The 23,785-nt window shown below is 42.0% G+C and overlaps 1 protein-coding gene across 5 annotated transcripts in view; it reads right to left on the bottom strand.

Annotated features, from left to right (window-relative positions):
- Positions 1-23,785, bottom strand: part of BTBD8 (BTB domain containing 8) — a 1,983,533-nt gene that overhangs the window by 715,860 nt on the left and 1,243,888 nt on the right. For all 5 annotated transcript variants that reach the window (XM_044085661.1, XM_044085663.1, XM_044085662.1 and 2 more), the window contains one exon: positions 3,218-3,400. In XM_044085661.1, the coding sequence (XP_043941596.1) occupies positions 3,218-3,400 (183 nt within the window). The remainder of the gene's footprint in view (positions 1-3,217; positions 3,401-23,785) is intronic.

Raw genomic sequence — 23,785 nt, 5'->3', positions numbered from 1 at the left:
ATAAAAATAATAGGGTAACAGAAAAAAAAAAACACACGTTTTCCTTAGAAAAAATTCCCCAGCAGGGTACTCATCTGCCCAGCCTTGAAGAATAGATAGCTAACAGTTCCAATAAGCCTACACAGAGAGCACACTTTAATAGCAAAAAAGCTGAGAAGCTTTCAGTGCTCAAATTATCCTTTTATGTACCTTTGCAGTTCGGGGTTTGTGTAATGTGCCTGGTGGTCTTTTCCAGGGCAGCTTATAACTAGAATAGCTTAGGCCATTGCAACAGTGATCTAATGTTGACTATCAAATAATCCATTAAATAGTTGTTACTCAACTTTTACTCGAACTTGATATGAATTTGCCAATAATAATAAGCTCTTTGGAAACTCAAAACAGCTGTCTGCCTCATCTACATACATTTTTGCCTGTGATTCCACATATGGCAAAAATGGTCTGGTTCAATGACTAGAATAAGAACTTACACCAGTTATGTTAGAAAGTTAATCATTGAGGGAAGGTCTAAAAAACTGCTAATAATACAGCATTCTTTTACAACAGAGTGGAAAATTTAGCACCCAAAAGTCTATGTGCATACAGATACACTGATATTTTAAAACTGCAGCTAAATCCTCCAAAAATAACAAATTCCTTACTAGTGGCAAACAAAACCTGTCAATTCATTTGCAACTCCCCTCTGAAGAAACATCTTTTTGTTTCCTAAGGAAAAAAGTCACTGCTTGCCAATCTCTCCTTCCAAATCCTACAAATAAATGCTACTTTACCTACATTTGAGTTGCAAAACTTCTCTCACAAATACCCTTATACTTACAACCCTTAGCTTAACCTACCAGTCCTTACTCTCAGTCCATCCTGGACCTCCTTTACTTGTACAAAGTATGTTTTCTTTGTAATTGAATACCCAAAACGAAAGAGCATTCCAACTGGCATATGTGAACAATGCTTTAAACAATTTTCTCTGCTTAAATTATTTCTTCTTACAGAAGCTAGATGCCAGTGCTGCTCTGTTACAATACAGATGATTACAATTAGGCATAGATAAGAAAACTGTAATGCAATGATTTGCTGTTAAAACAAGGATAATAAAAACCTTAGGGTTACATAACTAATCTAAAGCAAACTTGTCCACATATTTCACTGAAGAACGCATCATAAATCAAATATAACACAAATTACATCTCCATCAGCCTTCTGTATGACATGTTTTGGTCTCTGATTCACTACATGACTACTACGCCCTCATTCCCTTATTGGTGCATTCATGCTTTTCAATATCCAGTACGTATGACAGCAAAAGATGCAAGAGGTGTGAATCGAATTGGACAATGAACTGAGGTTAAATGTTCTATTAATGTTCTGAGCACCCCTACACTTCCCTTGCTGGATGGAAAGCAAAGTGCAATGTCTGCTATGCTGGATCCAGTTAGAGCACAAGCTTCTGCACACTCATGATTTCCATTTAGAAAGTAATTGCATTCCCTGGTGAGTTGCTGCTCCTTGAGTTCTGACTTGCAAAACTTTTAATACCCAACCTTCATCCTCAGGAGGAGCTCTTATGGCAGCACTCCACAAAGAACCTTACACTAAGATGAGACAGCTGACACTGGCCCCTCAGCTTCGATTTTCACCCAAATGGCTTCTCTTTCTTGGTGAACCTAAACCGCTCTTTTAACCAACACATTTGTTGACTCTTTCAAGAATTTGCAGCAGTCTTCATCTTGCATTTGGTAACGGAAAGAAAGTAATGAAAATGTACCTGGTTCAGGAAAGGCATCACATTTACTGGCGCACACACTGGTGACTTTTGAGATGGACATGACAGCTCTCATCTTAGACACTTCCATAGCCAGTGAAGACTTTAAGGAGAGATCATTACACTCAGTTTCATAGTCTTTGCTTTCTTTTGTAATTAGATCAATTTAAGGGATTTAAACTGATTTATTCCCAGGACTCAAGCATGCTCTTTGTTTACCGTTTGTGAGAGGCTGCTTCCTACTTGCAACTGCTAAAGCCTTAAAAATTATTCAGATTTTCTGCTTTTACATTTTTCTATTCCTACCTCTTGGAAAGTCATCTCTTGGCTTCCACCTCTCTGGCATTTATTATCTGCAATCTTAAATGTTTTCATTAAATAGTGTGGACTGTAACTCAATAAGGAGTCTCTGGGTAACTGCATCATTAAAGACTATATATATATATACCTCAATCTTTCCTGTACTGCATAATTTCAGTGAAGACAACATGTGGTGCATGCCCCAATCACAGCAGAATTATGTTCATTTCATTAACACAGAAACAAGTGCAGTTCCTACAGATTTACATGTATCGGTAGCATATTTAAGTATGCTTGAAAATTATTTTTTATTTGCTCTGTTTTGCCTACTGTTATTGGAATTATCTGGGTGCCCCTTTATCTCACACTGCTCTAGTTTCTGCTTACATATCCTGGTATTTTACAACTTTCTCTCTTACATAGGACACTAACTGCTAGGCGTAAGCTCTTTCATTAATTATACGTTTGTCTTTTTCTTTGACTACTACATTTGTTTTAATTGCTTCTTGTTACTGAGAATATTTAAAAAAAATATATATTTAACAAGTGTGGTGCAGAGGTAGCGTTGTTGCCTTACAGCAAGAGGTTCTCCCGTTCGATTCTCGGCTGGAGTGCTGGGAGTGCCTTCTGTGTGGAGTCTGCATGCCCTCCCCGCGGTTGGGTGAGCGTTTGAAAGACATGCATAAATGGGCGTGCCTTCGTTAAAGGTTGAACGTCAAGCTGGCACCTCGGCATTCGTGAAAATCTACTGCCAATCATTAGCGGACCGGAGTTCCGCTGTGGCAACCCCTAACCGGAAAAAAGATGAAAGACAGCAACAACAACACTGAATATGCCTTGCTACACTTTTGATGCATATGCTCTAATTTTTTTTCTACTAATGTAAACTATACCACAAACAAGACAATGTAGGAAAAGAAGCAACTACCTTCTCAAGGTCAGAAAATAAATACATGGCAAAACCAGCTTCTAAAGAAATTCACTCAAACAAAAACAGAAAAAAGTGAATCATACTAAAACAAAATGTGAATGATTTACATTGAAAGAAATTAAAGAAGTATGTTAATACTAACAGCACACATGAATATGACTGTAACAACAGGCTTACAAATAAAAATCAGCATTACACTTAACATGGATGCAGAGCAGGTTCATTACCTGGAGAAGATGATGAAACCCAACAGTTTCTATTGTATCAGAAAAATGTGCTACAATGTAACTTATGCACTCCTGTTGTAGTTCAGATGCAAAAGCTAATGACTTCTCTGCCCATTTTACTCCAGGAAGGCTACCGATAAGATGATCACAATCCATCAAGAAAACTGCTGCATTCTTCCGGTTCTAAATATCATAAAATGGAAAAAAATGCAAAGCACAGAGGAGTTTAGCCTTTTGAATCCATACATTTCGTACATTAAAGCTATTAAATAAACATTTTTATCAAGTCTGCTACTTTTGTTAGCTAACACAGTCTGAAAATCATAAAAGGGAGATGCACCCATTTGCTCTGACACCAAGATGCAATGGTGCACAACATGAGCTCAAAGAGTTACTGACAAAGGTAAAATGTCCCACTACTTTATAAATTTAACTGAAATTTTTAGCATTCTAGGTTTATATATACAAACGCAAGTTATGTCATACTTAACTACAAACAGAGATTTAGTGATAACCTTCAGACGTTATTTAAAAAAATAATGTAACAGTAGGATCAAAAAATAAGACATTCCATTTATGTTCTACTTGGAGAAACGTGATTAAACTCAGAAGCAAAGCAAGCATGGAATATTTACAACGTGCAGTCCCTGTCACATCTAAAACAAACTCCTGAAAACCACTGAAGGCATCGCAAAACACTGCCTATTCAATGCTACTCACTAGAAAAAAGATAGATGGCCGTCAATAAGTGCCACCACAATTTTCTCTCAACTGCCTCGCTAAGAGGACTAAACTGCTCCAACTGATTCCCCCCAAAGCACAAACTGCACCTTAGACAAAGCAACTACTCCCTACCATTACCCACAGTTAATGCAATCTGCCTGGCTAGAACACATTTCATAAAAAGCAATCGATGAAAGAGGCTTCTCAAAGCATGGAACTCCTTAAAAATATATATATATATATTTATACCTCACCTTCACAACCTTCCAAACCATACCAACTTCAAATCTCAGCTATTCGCTCATCTATCAGCCAAATGGGAATGCCCATGTCACGCTCCAACATAAACCCCTCTCCACCCCATCTCTTTCTACTCTGCACTGAAATCATTACCATTTACCAATTCTATTGCTTCATCTCAATCTAAACAGTCTCGCCCTACCAGGGACTGATTTTCTCTCTGCTATCTAAAATACTATGCTTTCCATAATACAATTTTCTTGTACTCTCGCCATGCAAAGTAGTCCACCTAACCTGCAAAAGGCTAGTAGCTACTTGTTTAATGTTTACTTACAAAGAGCTTATTTGACAAAAATGTCTTTTTCTGCAAATGTTCAGTTTACTCAACCTCCAAAAGGGCTAGTAACCTTCTGTTTAAATGTTAACTCACTAAAACCTTATTACATAATGTATTATATTTCTTTAAATGTTTTAATTCTTCTGTACAAAACCTTGTTATTCTTTTGTAATATGTAACTTGCAATATTTGGAGCTTTTCTCCTCGGGCCTCCACTGAAAATAGGCTCTTTATGGCCCAGTGGACTTCCTGGTCATCAAACTTAAATAAATAAATAATAAATATATCTTTATAGGTACAGATATAGATATACACATACATACACACACAACGGTAATTAAATATATTAAACTGATTACTTTGTTTTTTAACAAATAATCCACGTCACTGTTCTGACACAGTCTAAGCAGGCTATCAAGCAGCTAGTACAGTTTTGTTAGGGACTTAACATAAATGTAGATGTTTAGGTATATTCACTGTTGCAGCCATTACGTCTTGAGATATGCCCTGTTGTGAGAAGACATTGGGGTTTAGGACGGACACTGGCCAACACCATCTTCACATCTTTCTTGCCCTGACCAAGCAAGCTGTAAAAGTCTTGGCACCAAAGAGGCCAAACAGACCAATATGAATAGTCCCCTGTGCCACAGATGCACTTGAGACATCCTCAATCTCCCTCTTTAGGAAGCATAACAAGGTTATAAAGGGAGGGGGGCCTGGTTAGATGACGGGAAAGGTTAAAATAGGATCAGATGGGAAGCCATCTCAACCTGAGGTACAAAGCATAAAAGAAGGAAAGGTGGGAGGGAACCCAGACTGCAGCACTGAATCCACTCAGATATCAATATTTATGGTTAGCCCCTAACACAACTGTACTATGTTCATTGTACAATAATTAGTTCTTGAGAAGATTTTCAATGAAAGGAGGGAGAAGATGATCAGCAGCACAAAAAATTATTATGAAAGTAATCACTACGGTAGGGCACAGGCAAATCTAGCCTTAGCTCTAAAAGGGCCCTCAGATTATAGTGCTTTGAGAATATATGCATATAGTACCATATGACAACTTTTAGAGACATCAAATGCTTACCACTCTCTGAGGTGTGCTGTGGTGGTTTTAGTGGCTGTAGTAGAATGGGCTTTGTCATGCTCAGAAAAAAGTTTACTGCGAGCAGAATAACAAGAAATGCAATATGTGAGCCATTTTGAAGGGATTTGTTTGTAGAGTAATTTCCTCTCCTTTCTATTTACCAAAGGAGCAAATAAAACAGGTCTGTCTTTCTGAACTCTAGTACCATGTGAGTAAAATTTCAACTGTCTATGAACATGCAGAAAATGAAGGGGTTTTCTCTCCCTTGTTTTGAGGGATAGGAAAACACACAGGTAAATAAATGGTCCGACAGAGGGAAACTGTGTGATCACTTTTGGCATAAAAGATGGACTGGTGTGAAGGGAGACCCTGATATTAAATTAAAACAAAAGTTATGTACTTACCATAATCATAGATCCATGCTGCCTGTTTCTGTCCTGATCAACCTGTGGGTTATCAGACCTGATTCAGATCAGAGACCGTCGATTTCCAAAAGACTTCAGCCCCATAGCTCCAACTCCTCGACCCATAATACCTAGCCTATACAGAATTACCTGAGATCAAGTTTGCCCCTCTCCAAACACCTTCCACTGCTAATTCTGAGAGCATGACATCCAAGGATCCCAAACAAAATAAGGAGACTCCATGACTCAGTCATACAAGGATCAAAAGAAACACAATATAGGAGGGGGCAGGTGGGAGGGATGGTTGAACTGGACAGAAATAGACAACATGGAAAACACAGCTGTGAAAAATCTTACCATAACAGCAAATGACCTTCTCTTCATTGTTGCAGTAGTCATAATATTAAGGATCACCTGCCAAGGGTGGCCGACGTCCAGCCAGTATACCAAAGCCTTGCTTTAAGGTATGCCATACATCACACTGCATAGCACAGGGCATAAATGTGACATCTAGACATACCATCTTTAGAACTGACAGGCCATCCAATAAAATTAAAAGGTAATCAGTACATCCAGAAGACAGATGGACCAGGGGGTGGAGGGAGTTAGTGAATGCTGCAATAATAAAGAGAAGGACATCTACCATTATGGTAAGGTTTTACACAACTGTACTATGTCCTTCCATTTCACTGTTGCAGTATTTATAACATTAGGGAGAGTGCCAAAGCTCAGAAACACACCTGGGAGGAGGAATGACCAGCAGAGCCCTCAATGAAGCCATGAAGGATGGACCTAGCAAAACCAGCTCTAGCTCTAAAGATTCCATGAAACTTATAGCGCTTGGTAAATGTATGCACAGAAGTCCAGGTAGCTGCTTCAAGAACAGAGTTAGTATCCAAACCCTTGAAGAAAGCACCAGAAGAAGCTACAGCCCTAGTAGAATGAGCTTTAAGAGAGAATAAGGAAGGTGCCTACCATGAAAGGAATAACAAAAAGAAATAGCTTTTGAGATCCAAGAACAAACAGTTTGCTTGGATACAGCTGATCCCAAGGATCTGGGATGAAAGGAAACAAACAGCTGATCAGGCTTCCTAATAGTCTTAGCCTTATCCAAATAAAATCTGAATCATCTATGCACATCTAACATGTGCAGCATCTTCTCAGTGGCAGATTGCAGAGAAAGGAAAAAGCAGGCAAATGAACAGACTGATTAAGTGACAACTTATTCACCATCTTGGGCATAAAAGAAGGATTAGTACACAAGGATACCTTGTCCTTATGAAACACCAAAAAAGGGCCTGAAGCTCAGACACCCATCTGGCAGAAGTAAGGGCTTACAAAAGAACAGTTTTCCAAGAGCAATGTTGCAAGGAAGCGGAGTCAATTTTTCCAAAACAAAATTAAGATCTCAGGGAGAGTGAACAGGCTTCCTGGTAAGCCTAATATGAAGGACACCTTTTAGGAATAGTTTAGACTCAAATCTAGAAGCTAAAAGAGGAGATAAAGGCAGACGAGCAGAGACAGCTAATAAATGGGCCTTATCAGAATAAGTCAACCCAGCATTTAGCAATTCACACAGGCAAGAGAGAAAGTACAGTTTTGTACCTACCATAAATGTAGATGTTCGAGTGTTCACCCTGCTGCAGTCATCACACTTGGGTTATCCTGCCGTCAGGGGGTCCTGCAGTCGGCCTGAATTCCAAAGTCCTGGTCCGGAGTCGGTTGCTGTCGCTTCTTCCTTGACGTCAGTGCGCCAGGGGTATATAAGAGGCATCCCACGCCATTTTCTTCAGTTTTTCTTGCCCCAGATGTCAAGTGTCCCCAATAGGTAGGCAATATATATATGTATATATATATATATATATATATATATATATATATATATATATATAAATAAAACAATACCTTCAGGCACAAGCAAATACACCACAGAGGTTGTATAGGATAGAGTGGCATAGATAAGTTCAGCTAGTTCAGAGGGGATGGAGGGAGGGAAACCTGGACTGCAGCAGAGTGAACACTCGAACATCTACATTTATGGTAGGTACAAATCTGTACTATGTTCATCGTGTTACCCTGCTGCAGTCATCACACTTGGGTTGAATCCCAAAGCTAAGGATGGGTGGTGGAGTTAAACAGGGTTAGAAGAGGCTAGTAGGCCCTGCAAAACTGCAGTGGCAAAACCAGCTCTAGTCTTAGAATACAGGGGTAAGTGATCATCTTTGGTGAAGGTGTGCACTGAACTCCAAGTTGCAGCTTCCAGAATTTCCTTGGTTGGTACTCCCCTGAGAAAGGCTGCTGATGTAGCTGTAGCCCTGGTGGAGTGGGACCTAATGTTAGCAGGTACCGGTTTCCCATGCTGCGTGTAGCAGAAACGTATGCAATGCCCTATCCATTTAGAAATTGTCTATTTTGAGATAGCTTTTCCTTGTGATCCTGCAGCATAGGCTACAAAGAGCTGTTCATATTTTCTGAAAGCCTTAGTTTTATCTAAGTAGTAATGTAATTGTCTGTGAATGCCCAAAGAGTGCAGGAGTCTTTCTCCTTTGTTCTGGGTATTTGGGAAAAAGTGGTCAAATGAATGGTTTGGTTTAGGGCCACACTGGATACCACCTTTGGCATAAAGGTAGGGTTAGTTCATAGAGAGACTCTGTCTTGATGAAAAATGAGGAAAGGCTCCACAGCCATTAGTGCCTGTAGCTCTGAGACTCTTCTAGCTGAGGTTATTACTAGTAGCAGGGCAGTTTTCCATGAAAGAAATTTTAAATCAGCTGAAAACGCTGGTTCAAAGGGCGGCAGTGTAGGCTTTTCCAGAACAAAATTGAGATCCCAAGTAGGTGTTGGTGCTCTCCTGGGCGGTCGTATGTTCTTAGCCCCTCTGAGGTACTGTCTTAGGAGTGGATGTGAGAATAAAGGAGGATCCGTGTTGTAATGAGCTGAAATTGCTGAGGCGTGGATCTTAATAGATGAAAAGGAAAGTCCTTTGTGCAACATTCTCAGTTAAATATTGTAGAATCTGAGGAATGTTTGGATCAAGGGGATTTTGGCCTTTAGCCTGGTTCCAGGCGCAAAATCTTTTCCATTTGTCTGAATAGGTTTTTCTGGTGCTGGGCCTCCTGGCCTCCAGAATGACATCCATAACAGCTTTGGATAGAGGAGTTGGCTGGTTGTTTAGGTAATTTGCCATGCAGCCAGGTTTAAAGTCTTGAGCTGGCTGTGTAGAATCTGATTGTCTCGCTGGGTGAGCAGGTGAGGAATTTGTGGTAAAATCCATGGTGGGCCGTGGGCCATGTTCCTTAGAATTGGATATTAATGCTGGCGTGGCCAGTCTGTCGCAATGAGTATCATTTGTGGCCTCTATAATCTGACTTTCAGCAGTACCTTTGCTAGAAGAGGCAGTGGAGGAAAGGCATACACTGTTAATGTTTTCCAATTGAATGAGAGGGCATCCACTTTCCAAGCTTGTGGATGGAATGTCCTTGTGCAAAATTTTTGAAGTTAGTAGTTTTGGGGGCTGGCAAACAGATCTATAAGTGTCCGTCCCCATTTTTGAGCTATCATTGCAAATACTTGTGGATCTAGTTTCCACTCGTGTGGATCCATGATGTTTCTGCTTAGGTCATCTGCCAACGTGTTTTTCTTTCCTGGCAGGAATTGTGCTTGTAACTGAACCTGGTAAGACAGTGCTGTGTTCCACAAGGTCATTGCTTGCCTGCATAGAGGGTAGGAATGTGTGCCCCCTTGCTTATGTACCACATTACTGTGGTGTTGTCCATCTTTATTATTAGTTGCCCTGGGTGTAAGAGGTCCTTGAAAGCTGTTAGGGCATTCTGTACTGGTAGCATTTCTTTTTGATTGATATGCAGATGCCTTTGATCTGTAGTCCATTTGCCCTGAATGCACTGTCCTGCCACGTGTGCTCCCCAGGCACAGTCCGATGCATCTGTTGTCATAGTTTGCCTGGCTGTGGGTAAGGTGAAAGGCTGACCCTTGTTGAGGTGACATGCCTGTGCCCACCATAGAAACTCCTGTTGAAGGCAGGGAATGAGTGGTATCACTGTTTCCAAGCTGTGGCTGTGCTGAGTCCATACACTTTTCAGGTACCATTGTAATTTCCTCATATGCAGTTTTGCAAATGGTATTAGTAGTATGCAAGATGCCATGAATCCCAAGGCCTGCAGAATTTTTCTTGCAGGGAGTTGGGTCTTTGTTGCCATTATTTTGAAATACTGAGTCAGCTGTTGTTGCTTGTCTGGCGTGAGATAAGCCATCTGGGCCGTTGTATTCAAGCTGGCACCCAGGAATATTATGTTTTGTGAGGGCACTAGTTTTGATTTCGTTTACTGTGTACCCTAGGCAACTTAGAAGGTGTTTGACAAATGCCAGATGCTTTAAAAGAATGTCCTTGCTTTCTGCTTGAATAAGACAGTCGTCCAGGTCTGGGTATATTTGAATTCCTCTTTGTCTGCAGTATGCAATTACTGGTGCTAGGCATTTTGTGAAGACCCTGGGCACAGTAGATAAGCCAAAGGGCAGTGCAGAGAATTGATAGTGTGTTGGACCTGCAATGAAGTGGAGGTATCTTCTGCAATTTTGTCTGATACGGACATGCAGGTATGCCTCCTTGAGATCCAGCGTTACTAGCCAAGCATTCTTGCCCAGCATGGGAAGAAGCTACTGTAGTATTAGCATCTTGAATTTTGGTACTTGCAGATAGGTGTTCAGAAATGAAAGATCCAGAATGGGTCTCCATGCTTTGTCTTTTCTTGGGACTAGAAAGAGTCTTGAGTAAAATCCTTGTCCTTGCTCCTGTGTAGGTACCTGTTAAATGGCTCTCATGTCCATGAGAGCTATAATTTGTTTTTGTGCCTCTGCCCATTGATTTGGTGGCAGGTTTGGCATTCCTTTTTTTCCTTGGCAAGGTATGAAAGTGGAATCTGTATCCTTGTGAGACAATGTTTAGGACCCATTTCTCCCTTGTGATGATGTGCCAGTTGTCTGCAAAAAATGCTTTTCCTCCCAAGGGGGCTGCCAGGAGAGATTTGCTTGGTAGTTTGAGGATTGAGTCATTGTGTTTGTCTTCTGCTAGCTTGGGGCCTGTCTTCCCCTCCTTTCTGGGTAGCAGTACGCCATTGGCGAGGTTTGTAAGGGCCTTGTGACTGACCTCTGCCCCTTGGGCGTCTGTATTTGCCCCTCTGTGATCTGTCAGAAGCTGGAAAGGACCAGTTTTTTGTTGGCCAATTTTTGCTGAAACGAGGGGGTTGTACCTGTAAAAAATCCTTGACCGTCTGCATAGACTTTGCCTTATCCTCCATTTTCTTTAAGACCTCTTCTGCTTTGACACCAAATAATACATCTTGCTGTAAAGGTGCATCCAATAATTTTGCTTTAACATGATCAGGCAGGGTTTGTTCTTTTAACCAAGCATGCCTACGTATGACAGACCCAGTAACAGCTGCTCTGCAGGAAGCTTCCAATGAATCAAATCCACATTGTAAAGTATGTTTGCCCACCTGTTCAGCTGCATGCAACAGATCCTGCATTTCGTTGAATTCAGACTGTTCTTTATGTGTGCTCATTTTTTGCTTTAATTGAGACATTAGGAATTGCTGATATTTCAGCATGTGAAACTGACAATTTAATGCTCTCATAGCCAGAGTTGCTGAGGTGTATATTTTCTTTCCCCATCAATCTAGGGCTCTGGAATCCCTTTCAGAGGGCACAGGACTTTTAGCCATAGAAGCTTTAGCACCCTTAGGACCCTGGGGAATTGTTTCTGGGTCAGCCACAGGGCTTTTATAAAGGAATTTGTGTGAGTCAGGCACTCTGTAGTATCTGTCTGGTTTGGCTGGAGCAGGAGGTAGAGAGTCTGGATTTAGACTAGATACCAAGTAACTATCATCCACAATATCTAAAACTGGAGGGATAGCAAGTGGTCTGTGCTGGGGTAATAAAGGAACTCTTGGAGCCTTTTCTTAGAATCAGAGTAGTCCTGGCCTTCCCAGTGGAAATGTACCCTCATGGTATGTAAAGTTTCCCCAAAGGAGTAGTCTTCAGGGGGAGATGCTGAGGGGATAGAGTCCTCATAAGGGGGAAAAGTGTAATCCTGTTCCTCAGAAGAATCTGGGGAAATTGAAACCTGGTCAGAGGAAGCATAACCCTCCTCGTCTTGGTCTTTTATCTGGGGGGGGATGGGAACCCCTGATTAGGGTAATCAAATCTTCAGCCATCTTAAGCATCTGTTTCTTAGGCATGGGGCCTTGAACTGTAGACTGATGTACAGTCTTTTTTAGTTTTACTGGAGTTTTAAGCTTAGAATAAGATTTAATGGTGAGTGTTAGTCAGTCTGAAGACACCTTCTGCAACTGAAGGTGTTTCCACTGCACCGGGATCTCCTTCTGCTCCGGTGTCGGAAGGGCCTAATGAAGATGGCTGTGTCGGCCTAGTACACTCCGCTTGAGAATCCGCAACTGTCTGGGGTTCCAATTCTTCGGTCGTCAGGGGCTGCGTAGGTGCCTCACTGAAAACCAGAGAACCGGCGACAGGCCCAGCCGAGGTCTCGTAGTCTGGCTTGCTCCTAGGCTGCTTGTCCTTATCCTTGCGTTTTTTTATGCATGCCGGTCGTCGGATGCTCCGATGGCATGATATAATTAAATTTCCTACCACAGTAATGTCGTGCGAAGTCAAAACGGCGTTTGATTGTTCGTTTATTAAACCTAGCACAAAACCGACAACCTGTGATGTCGTGCTCTGGGCCTAGGCAAAAAATACAAAAAGAATGGAAGTCCTTATGAGGTATTTGCTTCCCACAAGAAATGCAATTGTTAACTTTTTCTGACATTGGACTGAGGCAAGAAAAGGTTCCCCAATGGGGTACTTAGCTTTATTGACGACTTCGGACTGAAATTCGATTCGAAAATCTCAGGTGTCAGCTGACTGGCACTTGCGAACTGCTTCTGCTTCGGGCACCGCGTGGCAAGAAAGACTGAAGAAAATGGCGTCGGATGCCTCTTATATACCCTTGGTGCACTGACGTCAGGGACGAAGCGACAGCAACCGACGCCGGACCAAGACTTTGGAATTCAGGCCAACTGCGGGACCGCCTGACGGCAGGATAACCCAAGTGTGATGACTGCAGCAGGGTAACACAATGAACATCCAAAAGAATATCCACCGAAAGTGGATCCACATTATGAGAAAGACACCTAACAGAAAACCTCTTCCTTGTGGATAAATAGGATTTTCCAGCATTGGGTTTCCATGAAGCACGTCCTCAGATAAAAGGCATCTATGTGGAATCTAAATCCTATAAACCCACAGACGAATGGACAAGTGGGGATGGATGACAGATCCCTTGTCCTGTGTGAGTAGGTCAACCCTGTGAGGTAACTTGTAGTGATTGCCCTTGGCTAAATGCAGAAGAAGAGGGAATCAATGCAGTCTCGTCCAAAAGGGAGTCACCAGCAAGATTTTGGAAGCATCTTGTTAAATTGTGAACAGGACTTTTGGAATGTGGGGAAGGGGAGGGAAAGCATAAAGAAGCAACCCCTTCCCAAGAAAAAAAATAGGGCATCCACCTTCCAAACCAGAGGACCTGGGACTCTGGCACAAAATAGAGGAAACTCTGGAAAATGGTCAAACTGCTGGTAAAGATCGCACTAGACCACAAAGCTCATAAAATTAACAATCTGTCCAATAGACGGTATACATTTAATTCAGATCACTGTGACTAAATTAACCATCAAACAGCCCTCTCAGTGTTTTCTGCCTTAGTTTGTATCACTTGGAGGCCCACCTGTTTATTTGCATCTCTATACATTCCCCTTCATTGCTAATGTATCTTCCTACTCTAATCTGTGCACAAACTAGCTACTAATAAGCAAGTCAGTGAGAAGACACATTCCCAACCTTAATAAACTTTTCTGTCTCTTCTCTCCTTCACTTTACAGGTAGTTTGAATTATTACTTACCTTCACTGATAGATATCCACTGATTGCCTCTCTGGTTTCACTGGTTTCTTTGCATTCCACCTGGTTTACACCCCTTGTGCTATCTCCCTCCCCCAAATACTAAATCTATACTAGAATCCTGCTGAGCATGGAGCCTTCTTTAAATTTCTAGTCTCCCACCAGGACACAAGTGCTCTTCAGCAATTGCAATCTGCTTGCTGGTAAAGCCATTAGACCTCAGGAATTTGTTTAAAGTGTTCAGATTTGTAAAATAATACTTTTTACTCTTGTTTTGGTGGTTCTGCCCCGTTCCGTTCACCCCCGCCAACGCTCGGGCTCTCTCCGCTCTCCTGCCCTTCCCCCTATTGCCTCCCGCCCCCACTACCTCTACATTTATAGTAATCACAGCTCACCCTTACATCACCTCCAACAATCACAGCTCCTCAAGTCAGATCACATTACACCACACCAACTTGCTCCACCACAAAATACTCCCAACCACTCTCATTCCCACTAGGCATTATTTACATCATCCACATATAGTGCAACCCTATAATTCCTATCCAGACCCCCACCAAGAACCAACTTAAACTTTATAACCATGACTATCGCACAACTAAGTTTAGTCTGCCTTCTCATAATTCTTTATAACACCACGTTATTATTCTAGTAATATCCATAAACTTAGTAACACAACACTACATTATGCACTCTCATATACAGACACCACACATTATAATATCTGCCCACAATTGTTCAAGAACTACATAACGGACCAATTCAGAACTAAACATATATGCTCTCATTCCTACTCCAAAAGAACACAATACTTTCTCACACTCATCACCACCCTCCAACATCTGTATCACCATTTTAACACCAGGCTCACCATAAGTGGGGATATCCACCCCAACCCAGGCCCAAATCCATCCTGTCCAACACAAATGTCAGAACATAACACCCCCACTATCTTCATCCCTGGGAAAATCAACAACAGCAGCAAAACCATCTTTTAATGCTAAATATTAATATTAGAAGTATCAAAAATAAAAAACCTGAACTGCAGGCCACAATAGCACACTACTCCCCAGACATTGTTGCTTTAACAGAAACCTGGCTAAATAAAAACATAGCTAATTCAGAAATTCTCCCTACCGGCTACAATATCATTAAACAAGACAGACCACTTCGTAAAGGGGGTGGAACTGTCTTACTGTATAGGTCCAACTTAACTGTATGTCAATTACCAAACTCCTACTCCTCCCCCAATAATTGGGACATACTTATCTCACAACTTCAACTTAAAAAGGTCATCACCACAAATGTAATCTATATTCCACCTGGTAATTCACCTGCTCGCCTTGAAGACTTCTTATCCTGGTGTTCTTCCACATACTCACAAGAAACCCTTATTCTGGGGGATTTCAACCTATACTGGTTCACCTGCATATCATAACCACCAAGTAATCTAATAAATCTCCATGGCTACCAGTAGCTAGTCAACCCCACACAGGCAGTCTCCCAGACACCTTAAGTGACCACAACATAATGTACCTTACACGTAGTAGAACAAGCATATGCAAAACCACTAACTATATATCCACTAGAAACACAAAAAAAATCTCTCCTGAGGTCCTCAATACTTTACTGTGTAACTGTGACTGGAACCCCCTAAAAATCCTCCCACTTGACCAGGCTGTAGCACATTTCAACAAAACATTTCTACAACACCTAGACACTGTTGCTCCATTGCGCAAAATCAAGGTTAGAACCTCTACAAACCCCCTGGGGCTCAGTAAAGAAACCAAACAAATCCTCAAGTCCAGAGACACTGCCTGGCTTTACTATCAAAAAAACAAAGAAACACAAAGCCTAACTAAGTACCAAGAACTGCGCAACCATGCAAAAAAATACATTAGGCTGGACAAAAAAATCCTACTACACGACATTACAAACTAAATACCAACACAATCCCTGAAAATTTTGGAAAAATGTAAACCAGCTACTAAAACCCACCCAAAAGGCTACCCCCAAACCAACCACCCCTGACACTAAAGTTCCCATTAAAAGACAATTCAACTCCCACTTTGTGAACTCAATTCTATCCTTAGTATCACAAGACAGTTCCTTCCTCACTATTCCCCCAACACAAATAACACTAATACAAGCTTTACCCTCAAAACGGTTTCCACCACTTCAATCAAAAGCATGCTCTCCAAACTAAAAACCTCATTGACAGCAGCCGACCTACTCCCAGCTATTTCTTGAAACTCACAGCAGATGCTATTACTATCCCAATCTCCACTCTCATAAACAGATCAATTGTTGAAAACTATGTGCCCTAACTCTGGAAAATATCCTATGTTACACCCATACATAAAGGCGGGACCTCCACTAAACTTAATAACTACAGACCCATTGCTTTACTCTCCCCCTGGGCCAAAATCCTAGAAAAATGCATCCATACCCAGGTGCTAAAATATCTCCTAGACAGCAACAACCTGTCACCTACTCAGCATGGTTTCAGACCTGCCCATAGTACCACTACAGCCCTCCTCTGCTTCACAGACACAGTAAACCACCTCAAAAACGAAGGCCTGCAGGTGTCATCTCTTTTTTTGGATATGTCCAAAGCGTTTGACACAGTCTCGCACCAAATCCCGCTAAACAAACTAAACCAATATCACCTATCAAATTCCACTCTTACCTGGTTCCAAAGCTTCTTAACTGACAGGTACCAAGCTGTGAAATGGGAAAATTCTCTCTCCTCAGCTGCCCATAACTATAGGAGTGACACAGGGTTCTATCTTAGGACCACTACTATTCAGTCTTCACAAATGACCTCCATACCTCCACACAGCATGCATCAATCATTCAGTATGCATATGAAACTACCTTAATCTGTGCTGCACAAAACATTCCCACCCTCATGCAAACAACTCAACTAGCATTCTCTGACAATGAAAACTACCTTACCAAAGCACAACTTATCTTCAGTTCAAAGAAAACTCAGCTTATGATTATAACCAGTTCTAACAAAAACACTGATAACAGTCAATTCACTATCTACTCCACAAATGCTACTCCAATCGTTCCAGTGGCACAGGCTAAGCTATTGGGAATAACCACAGACTCCCACCTAAAATTTGATAGTCATTTCAACTTAACGATTAAAAAAGTACATGCCAAACTGGGATCACTCTACCGTATCAAACCATTTCTTGCCAACACAAGATCAGCCATTGCTCGCTCCCAACTTCTATCCACCCTACTATATGCATCTCCCATTCTGACTAATCTCAACAAAACTGAACTACGCAAATGGAAGCCTGCTATAACAGAATTGCCCGCTTTGCTGCAAATTGCTCATACAGAACTCATCACTAAGACAGCTCCACTAGATTGAACTGCCCAACCTCCTAACGTACAATCAGCTCTGCCACTGTCATTCGATCTATTACCTTCCCAATGTGTCCTGCCCTAAAAAACCTAGTACAACATCATTCAGCCAAAACGCCTCTTAGATCATCAAGCAAACTACTATTAGAAGTCACCAACAGCTACAACAGCTCTGGAGATGCACTATATAGTAGTTCAGTGGCCAAAAAATGGAACTCTGTCCCCACTAGCATTCAAAACACATCGTCCAAAGCCTCCCTTAAAGACCTCATCAGGCAACATCTCAAGCAAAGTTGGCAGTGCCATGATTGCTCCCCAGGCTAGTGAAAGCAGGTAAGATACACATACTAAACCTAGAGTACTTGATAATAGTTTTCAGTCTTACTCACAAACACTGGCTAATCTACAACGTATGTACTGTACCTGTGTACTATATGCATGTATTCTACCTATGTTCCAAATTTCAGATGTACACCACAACTCTATTAATTACCTTTATTTTTAAATTAATATTTTTTGTTTGTTCTCTCCACTGTAACTGTTGATGTGCTGCATAAAACTGCAAAAAAATGTCTTTTGTAATTTGTGTGTATACTGATCATGTCTACATAACTAAATGTATCTGTAATTTTTCTATGCGGAGCATTTCTCCCCGGGCCTCTGCTGAAAAAAGGCCTTTTCGGCTCAGACACCCCCGGTTAACAAATGTAAAATAAAGTAGGCAATTACCACGGCTTAACTCTTAAATAAAAACAATAAATGTTAACAGAGACAGTAAGCACTTTCACAGTCAGACTGCTTCATCATGCCTAAATACAAAAACAAAGCAATGCTTATTTAAAGCTACATTGGTAAAATGACTAGAATTTAAAGCTACATTGGGAAAATGAACAGACTGTTTAAAGAAAGGAATCCTGAGCATGTAAATGATATCAAAAACAAGAATCTGAACAATGCCTTAGCCTAGCATGTCTCTAATTGTGGCCACAGGCACAGTTAAGTTTTTTGCCCTGGAAGTTCTTAGCCCTAACATTAGAGGTGATGATTTTAGGACTTTGATGAAAATGAAGGAACATTGTTGGATTATTTATCTCAATGTAAATAAGATTCCTGGCATAAATGAGCGTGTCTCTTTAAACCCTGTCCTCAAGGCTCGGCCACTCCCCCATTGAAGTTTTCTAATAAGTTCTTTAATAAGTTTTTTAATAAGTTTGTTTAGCATTTTGTAATGTTTATTTTCAATTGTTTAATCAAGTATTGCAGACATAATTGCATAGTTGTGCAATAAGTATTTATTGCATAATGACCCTAGAAATGGTATTAATTGTTGAATGTTCAGTTTTTATTGGCTGTTAACAGCTTTAAATAAGCGTTGCACTGTTTTTGTATTTAGGTCTCATGAAGCTGTTTGATAACTGTGAAAGAGCTTACCATCTCTGCTAACGTTTACCTTAATAAATTTACTGTTTTTATTTAAGAGTTAAGCAGTGGTGACCACCTGCTTGTTAGTTTTTTTTTAATAAAACAGAGGAAGTTGTCTGGTCAGAGAGGAGGCAAAGAGATCTACTTGAGGACTACCTCACTGGTGGACAATGTCCAGCAACACATCCCTGTGAAGCATACATTCTTGGGACTGAGTTAAGGACCTGCTCAGAGTGTTTGCCACAATATTTTGATGTAAGGGAATATAAACTGCTTGAAGAGTCACTTGATACTGGACAGCAAGATCCCACACAAGGAGTGCCAACCAGCAAAGATCTTGTCTCCCCAGTTTGTTTACATACATCACAGTGGTATTGTCTGGAAATAGCTTGAGAGGTCCTGGGCAGAAAAGAGGATGAAAAGTCTGAAGCACCAGCAGAACAGCTCTCATCTTTGACAATGATGTACTCTTTCTGTTGAAGAGGCGACCAAACCCCTTGCACCTTTAGGAAGCCAAAAGCTGCTCCCAATCCCATGTCTGAAGTATCAGTGAACAGCTCCTGAGATGGAAAAGGGGAATGAAAAGGCAGCCCTGGATTTAGAGACAACTCCTGGATCCACCAGTGAAGTTTCTTCTTGAGACAAGGTAGAAGAGGAACTACAAATTCTACGGGATGCACCATGTTTCCAAAATGACTTCAGACACCACTGAAACTTTCTCATGTGGAGTCTGGCCAGAGGGAGCATAGGGATGGGTAGATGCCATGAATCTCAAAGCTATCAGAAACTCCCAGGTTGTAAAAGTGGCCAGAGGAAAAAGAGTTGGAAAGAAGGAAATGAGGATCAAGGCCTTGGGAGAAGGTACAGATGCCAGCATAAGCACCATCTGAATCCTGCACCCCAAAAAAAACATGGTCCTGAGGAGCCAGAAGAGACTTTTGGAAGTTTATTGTGAACCCCAGGCTTTGCAGGAAGGGAAATGGCAAAATAAATTTTTCAACAGGATCTCTGGAGAGAATGCCTGAAACAGGAGGTCGTCCAAGTAAGGAAATACTTGGATCCTCTAAATCCTGCAAAAAGCAATCACACGAGCAAGGCATTTGGTGAATACCCTTGAGGCAATGGAAAGGCCAATGGACAAAGCAGATCTGCCAGGAAGTAACACATAAACATAAAAATGGCCTAGAAAGGAGATGGATTGGAATATGGAGACAGGCATCCTTGATATCCAGAGACACCATATAAGCCTGAGGAAGTAAAACAGGGAACAAAGTCTCAAGGGAAAACATTTGAAAGGATGGCACCTTCAGAAAAGTGTTTAGATAAGAGAGATCTAGTACTGGTCTCAAAGTACCCTCTTTTCTGGGTGCTAGAAACATCCTGGAGTGAAACCCCCTCCCCCTTTCAGACCCAGGCACCTTTTGAATAGTACCCTGAGAGTGAAAAGGTCCCAAAGCACCTCTGGAAAGGAGGAGAGTTGTTCCACAGGTGACTGAGGAATACCCATAAAAGAGTGATGGGATTTCAAAATCATAAAATACCCCTAGCAAATAATGGGCAGGATTCAGGAATCTGGAGTAATTTGTAGCAAATCAGGAAAAGAGACAGAGACAGGCAGAGAAACAGAAAAATGGCTGAGAAGAATAGGGTTGTCAGACAGCACCTGGTTTATCTGGAAAAGGAGAGTTCTGAGGCACTGTTGTCTGAGTACCGTTAACAGAAGGAGTCTGCTTGCCACCCTTTTTACTGAACAATACCGTTCATCACTTCCGCGCTCACAAAATTGATTCAGTCGTAACAACAGATTTCGGCAACAACACTGTGCCCTCGAGATCGCAATGCCTATACCGCCTATCGCGTTGTGTCGCCAGGTCGTTCATAAAAACCTGTTGGGGTCCGCCCGGACCGCCATCACAACGTCACTTCATATCATAAATATCGTCGTGTTCAGTACGGAATACCTAGCAGATCCGATTAAGAGGGCGGGGTCGGAAATGTGAGTCTGATTTAGCCGCCCAGCCCAGGTCGCTGTCAATTACGGCTCTCAGGTGGCACATTTCCTCAGCACTATTTTTTATTTGATCTAAGGTACTGACTTGCTCCTCACACACAGTTCAGTTTATAACAGCATTTGTTTTTCCTCATCAAGCATGCACCAAATGCGCCTGCCTTTCCCATAAAGAAGGACATTCCACGTAACAACAACACACTCAGCCCAGCAGATGTCTGGCTATCAGGCTGGCCCCGCCTCTGTTATGCATTCTCTCGTTGGCAAAGACTTTTCTCTGTTTCATATGCACACATTGTTTGCATTTCGGCCAATATTTGAAGTTCAGTTTGAGTCTGATTCTTTTGTCACACACCACATTTTCCACATCCCTATATGTTGTGGCTTTTGAACTATTTGGTGTCTTCCTGTATAACTCCAAGTGAGGGCCCCGTCTTCCTTATCTCCTTGAATGTGCTCTCGATGCCTTTATTCACAACACGAACTAGTGATTTTGAGACCCTTTCTCTCCTTTGTTTCTGCTCGATTGAATGGTGTTCAACCTCCTTCTTCCACTACCCCGATATTTTTGATAGTCTTCGGTGGCATTCCTTTCAGGAAATTATTTCCAATACCTGTTCTTCCCCGTTATTTGCCGCCCCAACAGCCCCATGTTTTTCTGCAGGCATCTGGCGCAAAATGAATTGACATGTGGGTTTTCATAACCCCGCTCAAATATCTGTTCACCAATATCCGTAAGTATCAGCTCAGAATATAAGTGAATCCTGGGTGGCCCTGTAGTCTCTTCTCATACATGCACAACCATCCAGCTCACTTCTCATCCAAAAAATATAATGTCAAGAAACCTCTCAAGTCCAGAACCTGCACAGAGTTCACTGCCTCCCAGCCTGCAAGAACTGCGCTGCCCCCACTGCCTCAGCCGCGTCCAAACCACCACTGTCAATCATTTTGTCAGCCTGTCCACCCAGCACACCACCCTTCTGCCCATCCTCATTATCTCTGTGGCCCTCTCTTCAAACATTTATACTGAATTATAGTATAGATCCGTCAGTTCAATGGTCATCATTGGTGACCATCAAAACCATTATTCAGCCCCTCCTGCGTTCCAAGAACGGCCTCTTTCCAGTCATATGTGTTTGCCTGGTCCACGATGTCAAAGAATTGTTTTCAATTCTCCGGCCGAGACAACTGGTCCCTGCGGGGTCCGGGTTGGGCCCCAGGTATCTTGCACACCAAAGACGGTCAGGCCTTCCATTTCAAAGCGAAAACACAGGCTCGCCTAATGTCTCCACGCCTGCCAGTTCCCACCACGCCCATCGACCGTACCATGTCAACCCATTTCCCCCTCCCACATCCACCCACAGCCTCCTCGTCGCTCATCCCTCAACCTCCGTCCCATTCTCAAGACTGCAGCACCATTCTCCATCTTTCCTATTTTATTCTCCATAATATTCCTCAGTTCTTCAACATTACGATTCCACAGGTGGATTTTTATCACTGATTTTATTGTGCCAGCACTTCTCATTCAAAGAGCCCAGAATGAGTCCTTCCCTCAGAATAACACTTGAATTCATTTTCCCATGAGGCCTGAGCACTGACCGATCGTCTGGAGTTGGACTGTCTTGCAGCGGGGTTTCAAAACCTTCTTCTGTGCCAGGTCACTTCCAACACACTGTGCTGTGCCCTGTAATGGTGAACTGGCAGGTTACAGCTCTTTGACCCCCACTGCAGGCATTCACACAGGGGTCTCTGACAATGAGTCCTCCTCCCCTTCTCCCTCTGTAACCTCCATAACTTCCGTCACCCCACTGGCCCATCGGTAAGACCAACACTGCTATTCAATCAGCCTCCATCTCCGCTTCCTCTCCACTGACCCCACGTCTCTGTTACAATTGAACATAACACGTCTTCTGTGCTGGTTTTAAATTAATTTCATATCTGGCGAATATCTCCTTCATTTGTTCATTAAACCACCGTATCCACATTTATTGTCATCATCTCACCCAAAATATCTTCCGCTTTCAGCCAACATCGTCATTTCATTGAAACATCCAAAGAATCAATTCGTGCCAGGTTTTCCAGCCCATTATTCTCTGGCCAATCACCCCATCGCCCGTCAATACGTACAACACGCCATCAGCCCGTGGCCGGAGCAGTCACTGCCCGGATACCCAGGTCCCAAGACCAGCCGCGAAGACCATCCGAACATGCATCAATGACAATACCATTTGCAACGTTTATATAACCGTCCAGCCTCTGCGAAGAACCGCGTTGTCACCATTGTGCAACACAGAAATTGAAAGTTACATTGTGCCAACCAGTTCAACCGCAACGCGCCTGAAGAGCCTGCGTCCACCTGCCCAGCGCCGACACTGACGTCTGCACCTCACGATGCCCGGCGGGCCGCGGATCAGCCGTCACTCATCGCCGTCGCCGTCAGTTCATCGACGTTACCACCCTGAACATGACTGCAGCCCCGCTGTCCCCGCCAGTATTAACTGAAGAATCAGAAAATTCTGCTCAATACTAAATTGTTAAAACATTTAAAAGCGTAGACACCGGCAGGACCTCTTGCCTTGCTGATTGTCAAATCATTTATATCCATTGACGAATGTCATAGCTGTTCAATGGATTATCGAGGTACCGCCTTTACTTAATGGTGAGCGCAAATCATTGTAAATAGACCAACGTTATTCGTCTGTTTGAAGAATGGTTTTACAAGCTACCGAATAAATTTATTCAGCAGCTTGTAGGTTGATTTGTAATGCCTCAAAATGAGATAGATTAACGATTGGTGCAAGTTTTATTGGTTTTATATATATATAAATACCATTAAGTAAAAGGTGATTTTATCTGATGAAGTCCATTTGGACGTAAAAACGCTGTAACTGTGGAATGCTGCCCATTCTGTGGATTATTATTTCGTGATTTCAGTGTCAAATTGGAGGATCTTTTTCTGCCTGCAATTGTCCCCGCCGTGGTTTTCTTTTTTTTTT

The sequence above is a fragment of the Protopterus annectens genome, chromosome 10.part0, assembly GCF_019279795.1.
Source record: "Protopterus annectens isolate FY-2018-M chromosome 10.part0, PAN1.0, whole genome shotgun sequence".
Classification (NCBI taxonomy): Eukaryota; Metazoa; Chordata; order Ceratodontiformes; family Protopteridae; genus Protopterus; species Protopterus annectens.
Note: the sequence above shows the minus strand (reverse complement) of the source record. Positions and strands in the feature narration are given on the sequence as shown.